Below are 16284 nucleotides of genomic sequence, written 5' to 3'. Positions count from 1 at the left end.
TAGAGTTTATCAATTAAGAAACAAAATAAAGTATCTGCATGAAATGGAAAATTGAAATTTCGAAACATATTTCCGCGCGTCCGCTCGGTTACAGCATTAATAAATTATCTCTTGAATTTCTTCGAACCCTACGGTAATGTATTAAAAGCAGACCTTTTAATCACATTTTAACGAGGAATCATCAAGAACAGAATGGATCACTAGACAAGGTGCGAATTCAGGCATTCTCGATACATGTCTATTCTCCAAAATTTTACGTAAAAGACGATTTGCGCAGCAAAAATTCCTGAAATCAACTCCTAACCAATGTATTTAATGTTTCTTGACGCGAAAATTAAAAACTCCCGCTCATGAAAACTCAATGGTCTACGCGAGTCAAATCGCACACTAAAAATTAACATAACATTTTGCGATATGAAAATCTGGCAATCTCAATCTTGACGCTTTGGCTCAGCTGTAGCAAGTTGTTCATAGTTTGGAAAACACAGGGTGGGAAATGAATAGTGCTGGATTGAGAATCTTGCCAAAACCGTTGAAGTACGCGATTGGACTCACGTGGAGTATTGAGTTTCGTGTGATCGGGCAATTCTTTCGCGTAGATGACCAATGTAAAATAAAAACGTTAATATCTTAGATAGGAAATAATTTCGGTAATTTTCAATGCAAGAATCGTGTTCTACGTGAAATTCTAGTAAAGTAACATGTATCAGAATCCTTAAATTCGTATCATGTCTAGTGGTCCATTCACACGGAACGCTTGGCGTCTTCATTTTGCCCGGCGATGTAATATGACAAGATTTTGCGGATTGAGAATCCTTGAATTTACATCGAAGAACGCTTAAATTTTTCGCCAGATGTCTGCCATGAACCCAGGTCGAGGAGACTGGCTGCCACCGTTGATCTTGGAATGTAACCAATAAACAGACGTTGCCATTTTGGAAAACTCTATCTCATTGACGTAGTCCTTGAACCATGCTAATTTTCCGTAATGGACAACACCGTTCGGCAATTGTCATGACGGACAATTGGACAGCTTTATGCAATAAGGAACTAGGGTCAAATTTTCGATTTTTTTTTTATGATGAATTCCGTATCAGGAGGGTATTTACTTACTATTGAGAAAAAGAAAATCCTCAAAAACAATTTTTATCCCGCTTCAGCGACCCCGCAAAAATTTGCCGTCGCAGGATCACGCGAAGTTCATTTTGCAATTGGGACCTATACTATGGTTCCCTATTGCGTAATGCGAAACTCGGATTTCCCATTTTGCAATTCGGAACTATAGACAGGACGGCATAATGCTTTCTCGGCATTCTCGGCTCCTGTTCGACCGATCTTGCTGATTTTTGAAACCGGGGGGTATTTTTCGACGGGAAACTCGAATTTCTGGTCAAATTTTGAAAATTCAGAAATCCAAGATGGCGGGTGTGGCCTAAAATGCTATCTCGGCTCCTGTTCGATGGATCTTGCTGATTTTTGGTATCCGGGGGTATTTTTCGACGGGAAACTCGAATTTCTGGTCAAATTTTGAAAATTCAGAAATCCAAGATGGCGGGTGTGGCCTAAAATGCTATCTCGGCTCCTGTTCGATGGATCTTGCTGATTTTTGGTATCCGGGGGTATTTTTGGACGGGAAACTCGAATTTCTGGTCAAATTTTGAAAATTCAGAAATCCAAGATGGCGGATGTGGCCTAAAATGCTATCCCGGCTCCTGTTCGATGGATCTTGCTGATTTTTGGTATCCGGGGGTATTTTTGGACGGGAAACTCGAATTTCTGGTCAAATTTTGAAAATTCAGAAATCCAAGATGGCGGGTGTGGCCTAAAATGCTATCTCGGCTCCTGTTCGATGGATCTTGCTGATTTTTGGTATCCGGGGGTATTTTTGGACGGGAAACTCGAATTTCTGGTCAAATTTTGAAAATTCAGAAATCCAAGATGGCGGATGTGGCCTAAAATGCTATCCCGGCTCTTGTTTGATCGATCTTGCTGATTTTTGGTACCAGGAGGTACCGTAATAGCAAACCTAGTCTTGAAGATGTTTTTAAAACGTGTCAATGACACCAAGCCTCATTTCTGAAATGTTTCACGTGATACTTTAAAAACCCGAATGAAGTGTCAAACACAAAGCCACTCTGTGTTCAACACATTCCCATGTCACCACATTTTATGTGTCTGTGAAACATTTGCAGATTGTGCCACCGAAATGTTTCGAATTTATTTTTTTACATATTTCAATGACACAATGGTGTAGGTTTGAGGTGTGGGCCAAGACGAGAAACGTAGTTGAGTCACAATGTCTTTATTGAAGAAGACTGAAGACTGACCGCACGCTGTCTTGGTGACAGCGCGGTTGTCAATGGGCAAAGGTCTCCGTTGGCAGTGCATTTTTGACACATTTCTGACACATTTGTAAAACAATGAGCCTTTAACTCAGATTTTCCTCTGATTTTCTAAATGTTTATGACACATTTTCGGTATAATCACTACAGTCTATGTAGTGTTAAACACGAGCCCACTCTGTGTTGAATACATCCGCATGTCACTACTTCTTAACCGTAAAAAAATTTTCAGACATCTGTTTTAGCAAACGTCGTGGAGGCATTATAGCTATCAAATCAAGTGCCTGGGCGGCCTGATTACAGACTATGCCTAAGGAGAGTATGGAACTATGGGTTCACTCCATCAGTATTAAACTATCAGAGCGATTAGGACGTCCTCACTTTAGAAAAGTATACGCAAAGCATGATGTACGGTTTCAATATTTTAGATAATCCATAACTTATAAGCTCTTATGGAGATAAATGCGATGCATACCAAGAATTTAAAACTATTTTTAACTCTGCATAATTAAATAGCCAAAAAGTAAACCTTGAGACAAAAAAATAAACCAAAATTTGGTAAAATTGGAAAATGAAACGTCAACGCTCTCTGGTGGGTTCAGTTTGATCTAGGAAAATTTTTAGAAAGGTCTGAGAAATGTTTTCAACTTGTGTTCACCAGGTTTTAATGACAATCAAGGCACTGTTTTGTTTAACTGATATATTCCTGACACATTTTTAAATAAATTTCCTTGCCCTTATGCGTTTAAATTAATTTTATAAATGGTTATGACGTACGATCGCCGCGGATCAATTAAATGAGAGTGATACGAGTATTTCAACTGGAGAGCAATGAGGGAAATCCGTACACGAAAATCTGAGGGCGTTTCATATACCATTCCGTCACGTTTCATACATAGATTCAACATATAGCTGTACCTTATCAGATTAAAAATACGAAATATCTGCCAGTTGTTTCTGAAACATGTTTTTGAAGGATCTTGGAAACGTTGCTAAATTGTGTCAGAAATATGTCAGGTTTATTTCTCAGAAACTTCGAACTTCCAAGAATTTCTGCAGCAACGTTATAAGTATGTTTTAGAAATGTTTCCAAAATATTTAGTTGATCTCCTTTCCCAACATATCGTACACATATCTAATATGAATCTGTGCCTGGGTCGTTAAAAAAGAAATTGACACAATTACAAATTTTTTCCGATAGATGTCAATAAAGGTTCATTGATTTTCATATAAATTGCGGCAGAAATGTTCCGTAAATATGTTTCAATCATAGGCTTAGCTGTGGCAATGGTTTTGAAATGATTTTGAAACCTTTCTAATATAGTTTATTGAACGGACTGCAATATATTGACAACACATAGCTGACACAATTCTTACACATTTTTCGGGTGGGTTATTTATGCCTTTTTGAAATAAGTTTGAAACGTTTCCAACTTATTTTTAAAAAAGTTTGAATGACCGCAATTAGAAACATTTTCGATTTGTTTTCAATACGTTTCAAAGACACGGCCAACTTGCCCATTTCATGTATTCGTTTTGAAAATTTGTTGGAAACATATGTCAATGACTGATCCGAGATTGACGTAATTTGAAACATTTTAAAAACATTCCATTGTGTAACTGTGCTATTAGGGATTTTGGTCGGGAAACTCGAATTTCTGGTCAAATTTTGAAAATTTGAAAATCCAAGATGGCGGATGTGGCCTATAATGCTATCTCGGGCTGCTCGACCGATCGTGGTGAATCTTGGATGCATAGGGGGTATTTTTGGCCGGGAAACTCGAATTCCTAGCCGAGTTTCAAAAAATTGAAATTTTTCAAATTTTGACATTGAGCTTGTTCAGTGATTTTTGATTTTTGCGTTTTTTGAAGTATTAACTACGCATAAGCCACAATAATTTTCTCCGATATTTTTCGCATTTCAATCCACGAAAAACAAGTTTGAGGTTGCGTCTTCTGAGCTCCCTTTTAAACGTGTGTCCGAGGAATGAAAGATCCCCCAGGGGATACTTACTCAAGTAAGGTCATTTTCGGCCACATCCACCATCTTGGATTTTCGAATTTTCAAAATTCGATCAGAAATTCGAGTTTCCCATCCAAAAATACTACCTGGTACCAAGATTCACCGCGATAGATGGAGCACGAGCCGGGATAGCATTTTAGGCCACATCCGCCATCTTGGATTTCTGAATTTTCAAAATTTGACCAGAAATTCGAGTTTCCCGTCCAAAAATACCCCCGGATACCAAAAATCAGCAAGATCCATCGAACAGGAGCCGAGATATAATTTTAGGCCACATCCGCCATCTTGGATTTCTGAATTTTCAAAATTTGACCAGAAATTCGAGTTTCCCGTCCAAAAATACCCCCGGATACCAAAAATCAGCAAGATCCATCGAACAGGAGCCGAGATATAATTTTAGGCCACATCCGCCATCTTGGATTTCTGAATTTTCAAAATTTGACCAGAAATTCGAGTTTCCCGTCCATAAATACCCCCTGACCCCGAAAATCAGCATGATCGATCGAACAGGAGCCGAGATAGCATTATAGGCCACATCCTTAATCTTGGATTTTCGAATTTTCAAAATTTCACGATTCACGGGTTTGTTGACCTATTCAAGGGTTTATCGATCAATTCACGGATTTTTCGAACGAATCACGGGGTTGTCAATCGATTCACGGATTTGCGGATCGATTCGCTGGTTTTTGATCGATTCACGGTCGTCAATCGAATCAGTGCCGATCAAATCACGTCAATCGGTTCATGTTCTAACTTTTCGATCGATTCATGTCGGTCATGTCGGAATCATAACACCGGTTTTTCAATAATTTGTCGATCGAGTCGGTGTCGATCGATTCATGCTTTCATTTTTTGATCGATTCATGTCAATCAAATCTATAAACCCTCCCGTCCAAATTGCATGTTAATATTTGCCACCATTCTCGAAATATTAGCAAGTCGGTAGGTATCCATATTTTTGGCACACCCTGTTTTTTGTAGAATATCTTTCCGCAGGGACACTGCACCTCCCCTTCCTCGTATGATGGAAGGAAGGGGTGTTTTCTCTGTTGGGGTTAACCCTCCAGTTTGTAATAGTGACACCAGGGTCGTCTCCCCTATGCAGTCAGTGCTAAAACAATCTATAGTTCCTAATTGCAAAATGAGCTACCCCGGATTCTTCATTTTGCAATAAGGAACTATAGCCTTTTTTTTGTAATTATTGGCAACAGTGTGATGTTTTTGACGAATCTGTCAAGACAGGGTGTTAAAGGAACTCCATAGCTATAAAATGAACCATCAAACCGCAACATTGATCGTTTTGACGAAAAACGCCAATGGTTTTTGCAAAAGTTGCTCTCCTGAAAACCTACCGTTCTGCCTATAGTTCCGAATTGCAAAATGCTATCCAATTAGACTTCGCAGTCGAGACAAGTTTTAGACAGTGTCGGCTAGATTGACGTGGACTGACCTACGTTGCCTACCCGTGCACGTAATTCGTTTGCATTCGCATACTAAAGCAATACGGTATTGATATTTGAAATTCTGACTTGTACGATCCCTTAAAGGGAATATATCGACGGTGTAAGTCGGCAATCACATAACTCGTTTGCGGTGTCTGAAAATCTCCGCCTCTATGTTATGTTTTTAAAGGAGAACAAATTGACATGATTCCTTGAAGTCTTTGCAGAATTTTCTTCGTATAGAGAAGAAAAATCACTGGAATTTTGAAGAATAGCCGTTGAGTAGTTTTCCGTTTAAAAAATAAAGTGTGATAGGAAGTCTGCGACGTCGCAAATCGAGTTATGTGATTGCCGACTTACACCGTCGATATGTGCCAACCGTAAAATAAATAAATAAATAAAATCCAACATTTTGATTCTTCAGGGCCTTTCATGGACATTTTTTGAACCAAAATTTTCAGGTTTGCGACAGGAGTGCTTTTGCGTTGTTACTGAGTTCCTCGCGTATTTTACTTTTATGAGGACTGACTTGTCATCATTATCTCACAAAATGTCGCGTGTTTTTTTTTCTCGCCTTTCAAAAATATTCTCTGAAAATTTTGCACAAAAATATCTCCTACTTTCCTCACATAAAAATGAAGTAGGAGCAAGGCCGGATTTAGGGGGTGGCCACATGAGCCGCGGCCTAGCGACAAATTTTGCATTTTTTTTATTTTTAATGCAGGTATAAAAAAAACGGATTCAGAAAAAAAATTACAAACGAGAAAAGGCGACAAAATCTCTCATTTCCTGAGAGTTTATTCTAATTTTGTCGTACTTCGGTGATACAAGGGACAGCACTATTAATTAGTCGAGGTAAGAGAGAAACTAAACACTCAATTCGGCCTGGAGCGGCGCGGCGCAGAGAGCAATGATGAGGAGTTGAGATGGAAAGGAGAAGCCCGCGGCGCGGCGGTCGGCAAAAAACACATATTAGCGCCTCCAAGACTGCATGAATACTTCACGCATTGCGTCAATCACAGTGCGGTCAGCAGCGGTCGGCGTGAAACGCATGGCGCCTACAAGACTGTAGGAATTCCTCAAGCATTGCGCCAAACACAGTGCGATCAGCGCTGCGCTGCGGAGGAAGTTAAAATTATTAAACCACATTTATGTTTGTTCTTTCATAAATTTTTCGTTCAATTCTTATAAATGGAAGACCTTGTCCACACAGAGATAGGTTTACGGAACTGAACTTTCGCGCAAAGTTCCGTGAATTTTTGCCAGTAGTGATGACAGGGCTTTCGCAAAAAATGTGTCCAACACGAGTAAACGCGTCTCATGCACCCCTCCCCCTCCGGCATGTTCACTTGATGTTTCAAAGCGAATGAGAAGGGGGCGGCGTAATACAGGCGGCCCATGGGCGGCAAGTATGTAAATCCGGCCCTAAGTAGGAGCGGAGCTTTTAAACCACGTCAGCAATTGGAGTCTGGGCTTTCGTGGTTTCATCGTCGAATCATTTAGTATGATAAATAATACTTATTTTAGTAGAAGAGTAAAATCCGTGTAAATATTTATAAAACAGTTATCGCACAGAATTTTTAGCTATTTCCTCGAAATTAGCGGTTTTTTGCCAGTTCGACCTGTTATTTGATCAAACTCGATGTTCTTCGGAACTAAATCCGGGCGTATTTCGGAACTTTTCCCCGGAATTTTTGAAAAAAATCGGAATATGTTTCCGGGAATCGGAATTATTTCGGAATCATTTGATAAAATAAAATGGCAACGCTGGTACTCTCGCTATAAAGGCACTCTAGTATGAATAAATAACAAGTATTTTGGCAAGTACTATGAGCCGCAACATGTTGGCATTTACGTACACTAACGTTAAATAAATAAATAAATAAATAAATAAATAAATAAATAAATAAATAAATAAATAAATAAATAAATAAATAAATAAATAAATAGATAAATAAATAAATAAATAGATAAATAAATAAATAAATAAATAGATAGATAGATAGATAAATAAATAAATAAATAAATAAATAAAACAATAAATAAATAAATAAATAAATAAAATCGAATAAAATCAATGAGCGAGGCAACGGAGTCGAGCGCAAGGAGCAAGATTCGTAGTGGTGGCCGCTAAGTCTGGGACTAACCTTGGCAGCCTTACCTCCTCAATGGGAACGACCTACAATCTACAATTATAAAATAACCATAATTATTCGTACCATCATATCGCTACCGTATTATCAAAGCATGCCTCGTGGCGGCACAGCATTATGCTTAATATCTCTCTTGTTTGTCGAACAGGGTGACTCCGAAAAACAAACATAACGATTCGCTAACACTCCCTTACCCCTTCCCCCGTACAAAGGAATGGGCATCTCAGTCCATCGAATGGAGAGGTTGCATGTGTAAGGCATTTGCGATTTGACTATTGATTCTTCTGTAAAGTTCGCGAGAAACACGATGGTGCCACTGGTTTTCTCTGAAATCAACTCCTAAGCTCAAAAAAAGCTCTCAAGTTGAGGCCAAAATGGAGGGGATATCCCACGCTACCCTGAGAGTCCACCTCTACATCAAGACAAACTCTCCATGCAAAGATAGGGAGCAAATACATTGACAGGGCTGCCACTTTATATGGGGACTCCAAAACTGAAAACACGGCAACCCTGCTGATGTATTTGCTCCCTATCTCTGCATAGAGCGTTTGTCTTGATGTAGAGGTGGACTCTTCGGATAGCGTGGAATATCCCCTCCATTTTGGCCGCAACTTCAGAGCTTTGATTGAGCTTGGGAGTTGATTTAAGAGAAAAACAGAGGCACCATCGTGTTTTTCGCGAACTTTTACATAAGAATCAATGGTCAAATCGCAAATTCCTCACACATGCAACTTCTCCATTGTGGTTCTAGGAGTCCTTGTGTAAAATGGCGTCTCATGTGGGTGAGACATTTCTTCGATATCTATTTCCTCCAACACTTATCGGCTCAAAATCATGACAAATGGCTTGTCATTTTAGATTATACACATGTCATGAACACCTTAATAATCGATTCTTTACCATAGGTTTAAATGACATAACAATCGATACATCGCAATGCACACCACGGCGCTGGCATTCTGAGGCGAGGCAGCTTGCGTCATCTAGAATCGATTCTCAAGTTTAGGATGGACATAGGTGTACCTAGGCCCATCCTTGGGGAGCCCTATACTATATTTGTCACCGACATTCCACTCACCTCAAGACCCCCCTCCCACCATGGGTGACGTAATTTATAGACGGCCCCTAACTATTCAAATACAAACCATCAGATGAAACTGTATACCTTGGAGACTTTAACGCAGAGTTAGAAAAGGAAAACAATGGCTGATTTCTCAGACTCGTTAGTTGCGGGCAACAATTTTTTTTTTCTTTTTTTCGTAATTTATAAAAGTTATAGGAATATTTCCTGGCAAGATCTATATTGGAATTTGGCTTTAGGGAACTTGAGTTCGTCAAATTTTTCGAGCTGCGGGGGGTAAATTTAGAGGGAGACTAGTTTATCCGAAAACATCCAGGAGGAAGGATGTTTATCGATTCCCTGTTTATCGATCCTTTTCCATAGACCTAAATGGCATAAAAATCGATATATCGCAAAGTACGCCACGCCATATCTAGAATCGATTGTTTTACCTACATTTAAATGAGGAAAAAACAGTGTTGCCAACTTGCAAGAATCACTACCAGAGCCGAAAACAGTCGACTACGGAAGCAACACGCACTATAAGATGGAATAACCCCAGCCGTCAGGTCATTTTCATGCTATTTTTACGACCCAGGGCACAGATTCTCGTTCGTTTTTTCACCTCATCGTTTCCCAGTTGCAAAAAATTCAAACGGAGGAGTTCGCGATTTGCTCGTTGTTTGGTACCGAGGCACGAACATGCTCTTAGAGTCTCGTCGGGGGTAAATTAATTACTTTGGGAACACGAAATACTGATGGGGGAAAAGAGGAAATGAAGGTCCGCACCCGAGGGGGGCTGGGAAACGCGATATTTCTACATACGCTGCTAGATTGTCAAGTCGAGACCCAAAAAGTAATTTTCAACGGAAAAATCACGATATTTTGAAATTAAGTTGCAATTTTAACGATTTTTTGGGCGATTAAATCGCGATATTATGAAATTAAGTTGCGTTTTTTACGATTTTTTGAGGCAATAACAGTGCACCGAAAGAAAATCTCGGTGTTATTACTAAGAAAAGGGTAAAATTGCCGAGAATTCAGGGTTCTATTTGATCCCAGTTTTTTCTTGGTAAAATTACCATTTATGGAATTGGTAATTTTACCGCGAATCTCGGTAAAATTATCGAACTTTCTCGGTAATTTTACTGGACTTTGGTAAAAACACCAATATTTTGCATCGACTGTGGTAGAATTACTGAGATAAAATGGCAAAGTTACTGGGAATTAATTACCAATAAAAGTGGCATTCTTACCTGAAAAAAAAAAAACAGTAAAAATACCGGTTTTTAGGTAAGCTTACCAGCCTGTGTTGCTAAAATTACCAATAATCGGTACAAAAAGTGAAATGGTAAAGGTACGAACGGACCTTGGTAAAAACGCCGAGAATTTGTGTTCAGTGTGCGATTTATGAAATTAAGTTGCGATTTTTTTTACGATTTTTTGGCGATAAAATCGCAAGGATCATCAAAATCTGAGCGATTATCCTCAAGATCGCCGCAATTTTGTCTCCATAGGAACATGTTAGTCGCACTTCTTAGGAAGCACAAATCTTCGGATCATTTTTTATGGATCTCAGAGTCACATCGTTTTTTATACTGAGAAATGATACTTTCTCTTTTCTTCTCCCCGGCTCTATTCCTTCCTCCTGGATGTTCTTCGATAAACTAGTCTCTCTCTAAATTTACCCCCCGCAGCTCGAAAAATTTGGCGGACTCAAGTTCCCTAAAGCCAAATTCCAATATAGATCTTGCCCGGAAATATTCCTGTAACTTTTATAAATTACGAAAAAAAGAAAAAAAAATTGTTGCCCGAAACTAACGAGTCTGAGAAATCAGCCATTGTTTTACTTTTCTAACTCTGCGTTAAAGTCTCCAAGGTATACAGTCTCATCTGATGGTTTGTAAGTATTTGAATAGTTAGGGGCCGTCCATGAATTACGTTACCCATGGTGGGAGGGGGGTCTTGAGGTTAGTGGCATGTCGGTGACAAAGGGGGAGGGGGTCAAGAAAGAGTGACGTCACCGTTTCATAGTGAGAAAAGGTGTGGATTTTAGACGTTTCTTATGTGCTGTAGGTACGTTATTTTCGAGTCTTTTCTAAACAGTGTGTGAAAACCTGTATAGCAAAGGTTTGCGACAGCCCTGCACCTACGCTAAAAAGGGGCGGATACGCTTGAAATGACGCAATTTTTAGGGGGAGGGGGGACTCTGGAAGAGAGTGAGCATGCAGGTGACAAGGGGAGAGAGGGGTCAAAAAGTCGGGAGAAATAGATAACGTAATTTATGGACGGCCCTTAAGAATGTTCGATCATTGTCTTGTTACATTTCCTTTTTCGTGTTAAAGTCTCCCAGGTAGTGTTCATCAAGTATTGCTCAGGTTAAGAATAGAGCCAACAGTGGAGTGGCGTGCTTTGCGATATATCGATTGTTATGCCATTTAAACCTATGGAAAAGGATCGACAGACAGGGTGTTCGCAGCGAACGCCTTAAAAATCGATTCTTTACCATAGGTTTAAATGGCATAGCAATCGATATATCGCAATTCACGCCACGCTAATGAGAACCAGCGCTCCCATTTCCCGGAACTATAGTTCCGACTTTTGGGAGGATTCAAAATTTCTTTTGAGAGTTTCCTGCGAATTTTTCTCGGAGCTTTGGAAATTTCCGGAGGGTTCCGGATCTGCTGCATTTCTCGGAATTTTTTCGGAACTTTTATAATAATTTAAAAAGAATCCCGGAACTTTTGGCGGTCATAGAATGGAAGAGACGGAAACAAAACAGTTCCGAATTTCGCAACTTAGACGGTCATGGAATGAAATCACTGAATAAAACCACTTCAAAACACTGAAAAAAAATCTTGGTTTATTTACTAAGAAAATGGTAAAATTACCAAGAATTCAGGGTTCTATTTGATCCCAGTTTTTTCTCGGTAAAATTACCATTTATGGAATTGGTAATTTTACCGAGAAATCTCGGTAAAATTATTGAACTTTCTCGGTAATTTTACTGGACCCCAGTAGAAACGCCAATATTTTTTATCGACTGTGGTAGAATTACCGAGATAAAATGGCGAAGTTACCGGGAATTGATTATCAATAAAAGTGGTATTCTTACCTGAAAAAACAGTAAAAATACAGGTTTTTAGGTAAGCTTACCAGTCTGTCTCGGTAAAATTACCAATAATTGGTAAAAAAGTGAGATGGTAAAGATACCAACGGACTGTGGTAAAAACGCCGAGAATTTTTTTTTAGTGTGAAGGAGCAAAAAAAGAGCGTTAAGATGGCAACATGGAGGACCATAGGCAAAGCAAGCAAAGTTGGAGATGGAGTGGCAAAGAATGATGATTTTCACGGTTGGCCGACCTTTGCCCTGAGCCTGGGCGCAGTGCATTGTGCCTCTAACTCCATCCACACATGCTACAGCTACATGAGTCATGAGAGGACGCCGCGTACAACCGCGGATTCTTGACACCAGTTTCCTCCGATTTTCATCGGTTTTTGCGCGATGTTGCCAACTCAAACGTTCAAACCCTCGTCGGGGAACGGTGAAAAGTTGAAATTTTTCGGCCATCTGGGAGTCGCAGTCGCACGGTGGCGGCGTTCCCTGGGAATTCTGCCCCTTCCCAGAGCCACGAAGGCATTCCCCTGTCCGGACAACGGCCTTCCGTCTTTCTTTGTCTTCAAGTTCAGTCGTCATGTTACGTCACACTCTCGTAAAATTATTGGCTGGGAATAGTATAGATAGGGTAGATAGGGCACAAAGGAAAAATTTCCATTCGAGTCAATGGGGCATTCGCCGATCCAGCAAATTGGCAACATTGTCTCTTCTTTATTTAACCCTACGGACTTGTGTCTGTCGAAGGCAAATACTAAAATCAGGCATTTTGTCAAATGCCTAGGCAAGTACACTGGAAAAAAAGAATCTTAAATTTGCCGCCAAGAAGTATTTCTTCTTAAATCAAGAATTTTTCTGGTCAATATAAGCTACTTTCTTGCTTAACCCAAGCATTATTTTTCTTGTATCAAGAAAAAGTCAGCTTAAAGCAAGAAAAAAAAAATTTCTTGGCGGCAAATTCAAGAATCATCATGCTTGATCCAAGCTTTTTTTTTTTCAGTGTAGTCAAATATTCTTACTTAGATTGAAAATTTGATTTTTTACGCTAATTTTCGACAAAATAATTCGTTGCGCCTGTAAGAAAGAATTCTCGGAAAAAATATGTAGCGTGCAATAGTATTTTAAACGATTTTAAAATCTTGAATGCATATTTATCATGAAATTTTCAGCACGTCACATACCGAAATTTTAACATTTAAATGTACTAAAGGCATGTAAAAAGGAAGGGACAAGGAGAGTTCGCGGATTTGAAGAGTTATTCTTCCCAAAATATTGAAAACCTGTGAACTCCTCGCCATTTTACAGAATTCCGTAAACTGTCATTTGACCACCGGCCTAGGCATTTGATAAATGCCTGATTTGAAAAATTGCCCTCGACATATCGATTCTTAGAGGGGCCATGTTCAGACAAGAATCTATTATTTAGAATAGGTTTGAAAGGAGGAACTCCGGTGTTGCCAAATTGCTGGATCCGCCTCTGGAGTTGAATTTATTTTTTTCCGCAAGAGAATGCTCTTTATAGTAGCCTGGCTTCTCTCGATGTTCCAAAGGTAATTTCAGTGTGGAAAATATTAATTGGACCTTCCCGTTGATCCAAAAGGCCGCGTGTCATTTTCATAATTTTTTTAAACTGCGAGAGCACCTTTAATTCTTCATTTATACTTCGACGACGTATCTTGGGCAAATAGTTGCTCCACAAATCATGCTCAACACATCATATCAAAACTGAAGCACAAAAAATACCCAATCCTGCGCCTTTATGCAACTTTTCGTGCCCATTCAGGAGATATCTTCATAGTATATAGGAGGAATAGAAGGCGCTTTTGTTATTTTAGATCCTCGCAAAGAGCCCGCCATTGGCGCCACCGCGCCGCGGGTGAGACTTGACATCCAAAATGCCTTCTGTCAGTCAAAATTGTTTCTCGTTCCAAAGGCTTCTGTCAACCCCTGATTTAATCGGGCTGTAGAAAGAAAGGATGAGAGATTCTTATGACATAATAGAAAAAATATGGTATTCGGAGCCTTTGATTTTAACCATCCTGTGCTTGACGCGGCAGGGGGCTTCCTGATGAAACTTAAACGCGCGATGATTTTGTCCACGCATTTTTTCCTCTTTATCTTTTCAATTTTTCAGGGCACATGCTCTGAAAACACGTGCATTTCCGTTTTGCAATATGCTCATTGCACATGCATTTCCGTTTTCAGTAAATACTTTTGGGCATAGTTATACAGCTCTTGTGAATCATTCGGAGACGAATGAGCTTTTTTCTTTTAGAGGATCATTAGTTACTTGATTTCCAAAAAAACGTATATATCCGAGTTTAAATCCAGATTCGAAATGAGAATTTATAAAATTATGTACGTGAGTAAATCCGTGCAGTTGCATGGCATTTGCTGAATGTATATGTCGCAGGCAATTAGCACGCGCACTTTGCAAGCGGTTCACACGATGTTTGAATAAATCGCAATAATGCGCATCGGCATAATGCAATTTTTAAGGGTTATGGTCTTCAAAAGTATAAGCTCGTCTTGAAGCGCCTTCATTTTTTGTGATACACTACGCTTTGTCACGATGTTAGTTTAGTTGCCTATCCGATCTCAACCCAACTAATGTCACGGAGTTTACTGCACATTCTTCTGAGTGTGCACATTCCTGTCATGTTGTTAATAAGGATGGAAAAGTGTCTATTCACATTATCGGCGACATAATCAGCACTCTAATCTTGTTCTTTTATTTTTGAATTTTATGATTTTCTATATATTTAATCACCACTGGCTTGTAAATTGCCGGCGATTGCCAATTGCCTGCAACATATACAGGCCTGAAAGGATTTCGACTGTACATACCTACATGTATAAAAAGAGAAACAAAACTAAAATTTCCCTTACAAACTTATTAATTAATTTGGTAAAAATGAAATCGTAGAACTTCCAAATTGGCATAAAATTGCCAATTCATTATCTTTGCTTATTTTTCTGCAGCCCTTACAAAAAATTACCGTCTCCCCACCTTACAAGATGAATTAAAAAAAAGAAGATTGATTTTCGGACTGAGATGTCACCTTTCTAACTTCTCTTTGATCTGCACAGCTAAATTCATAGACAAAGCTGTAGACAAAGAAGACAATAAAAGACATGGAGAGATCTTATTGGTCGAAGTAGGACAAGCGGGTGGTTGCAATGGACAAAGGAGGTAGATAATAGACTAACTAGCGGCAACCCACGAGAGACCCGATAGTTTGTCCATCATTTTCTCCCTTAGTCTATAGGAACCACCCATTTCAACCAATAGAATCGCTTCATACTCCCTATATCTTCTTTGTCTATAGCTTTGTCTATCAATCTCAATAATCAGCCCACAGACCGCATTTTAGTCATTTTCAAATGTAGAGGTCTAGAATAAAGTAAAAAAAGTATATTGTTAAAAATCATTTACCTTATGCATTTTACTATCCTCGAAATTCAGGCAACCGGTGTAAAAACGTATCACTTTTCCACCGCCAAAACCCGATCAGGGACCATTTTCCTCTCGATCAAGAAGAAAAACGAGAGAACATTTCCGACAATGAGATACGGGCGCGAGGCTTTTTTTCTTGTACCCCAGCAAAGGAAGACCCAACGGAAGAAAAAAGGAACATCGACGACAAAGGAGCTAAATTCAGTCGGAATTATTCACACGAATCGAACCTGAAGTCATCCGATTCAGAAGCACCAACCGAGTCACCATAAAAAAACCGATTTATTGCACTGTTTTTATCTTCGTTTTTTGATCCAACCCGATTCGGTGTGATAAAAAAAAAAAAAAAAAAACGCGACAACGTAAACAAAGCGACGCGAGATGAAGAGCTTTGCACGTGCACACCCGAATAGGTGACGGTCAGTTGAACTCGGCGGCAAAGTTCCCCTGGGGGGGGGGGGGGGGGGGGGTTCAGGGGGCGGGGGAGGGGGCTCTGATGAAGATGAGGTAATTTCCAAGTTGTGCTCCCATGTCTCTTGCGTCTACGGAAGCCGCGCGAGACAGTTGGTTGCCGCCTCCTCACTTTACGGTGTCCGCTCCTCCGCCGTGCTAAGGAAGAACGCCGTATGAACCTCCAAGCGTTGCCAAATTTATTTTGATGAAACACGAATTTTCCGGTAAACTTATGAATA

At 39.6% G+C, this 16284-nt stretch overlaps 1 protein-coding gene across 1 annotated transcript in view; it reads right to left on the bottom strand.

Annotated features, from left to right (window-relative positions):
• LOC109034651 (uncharacterized) overlaps positions 1–15936 on the bottom strand; it is a 32013-nt gene extending 16077 nt beyond the window's left edge. Inside the window, exon 1 of the mRNA XM_072303899.1 lies at positions 15572–15936. Coding sequence (XP_072160000.1) covers positions 15572–15580 — 9 coding nt within the window. The 5' untranslated portion in view covers positions 15581–15936. The remainder of the gene's footprint in view (positions 1–15571) is intronic.
• Between the last annotated feature and the right edge of the window lie 348 nt (positions 15937–16284).

Source organism: Bemisia tabaci, chromosome 9, assembly GCF_918797505.1.
Source record: "Bemisia tabaci chromosome 9, PGI_BMITA_v3".
Taxonomy (NCBI): Eukaryota; Metazoa; Arthropoda; class Insecta; order Hemiptera; family Aleyrodidae; genus Bemisia; species Bemisia tabaci.
Note: the sequence above shows the minus strand (reverse complement) of the source record. Positions and strands in the feature narration are given on the sequence as shown.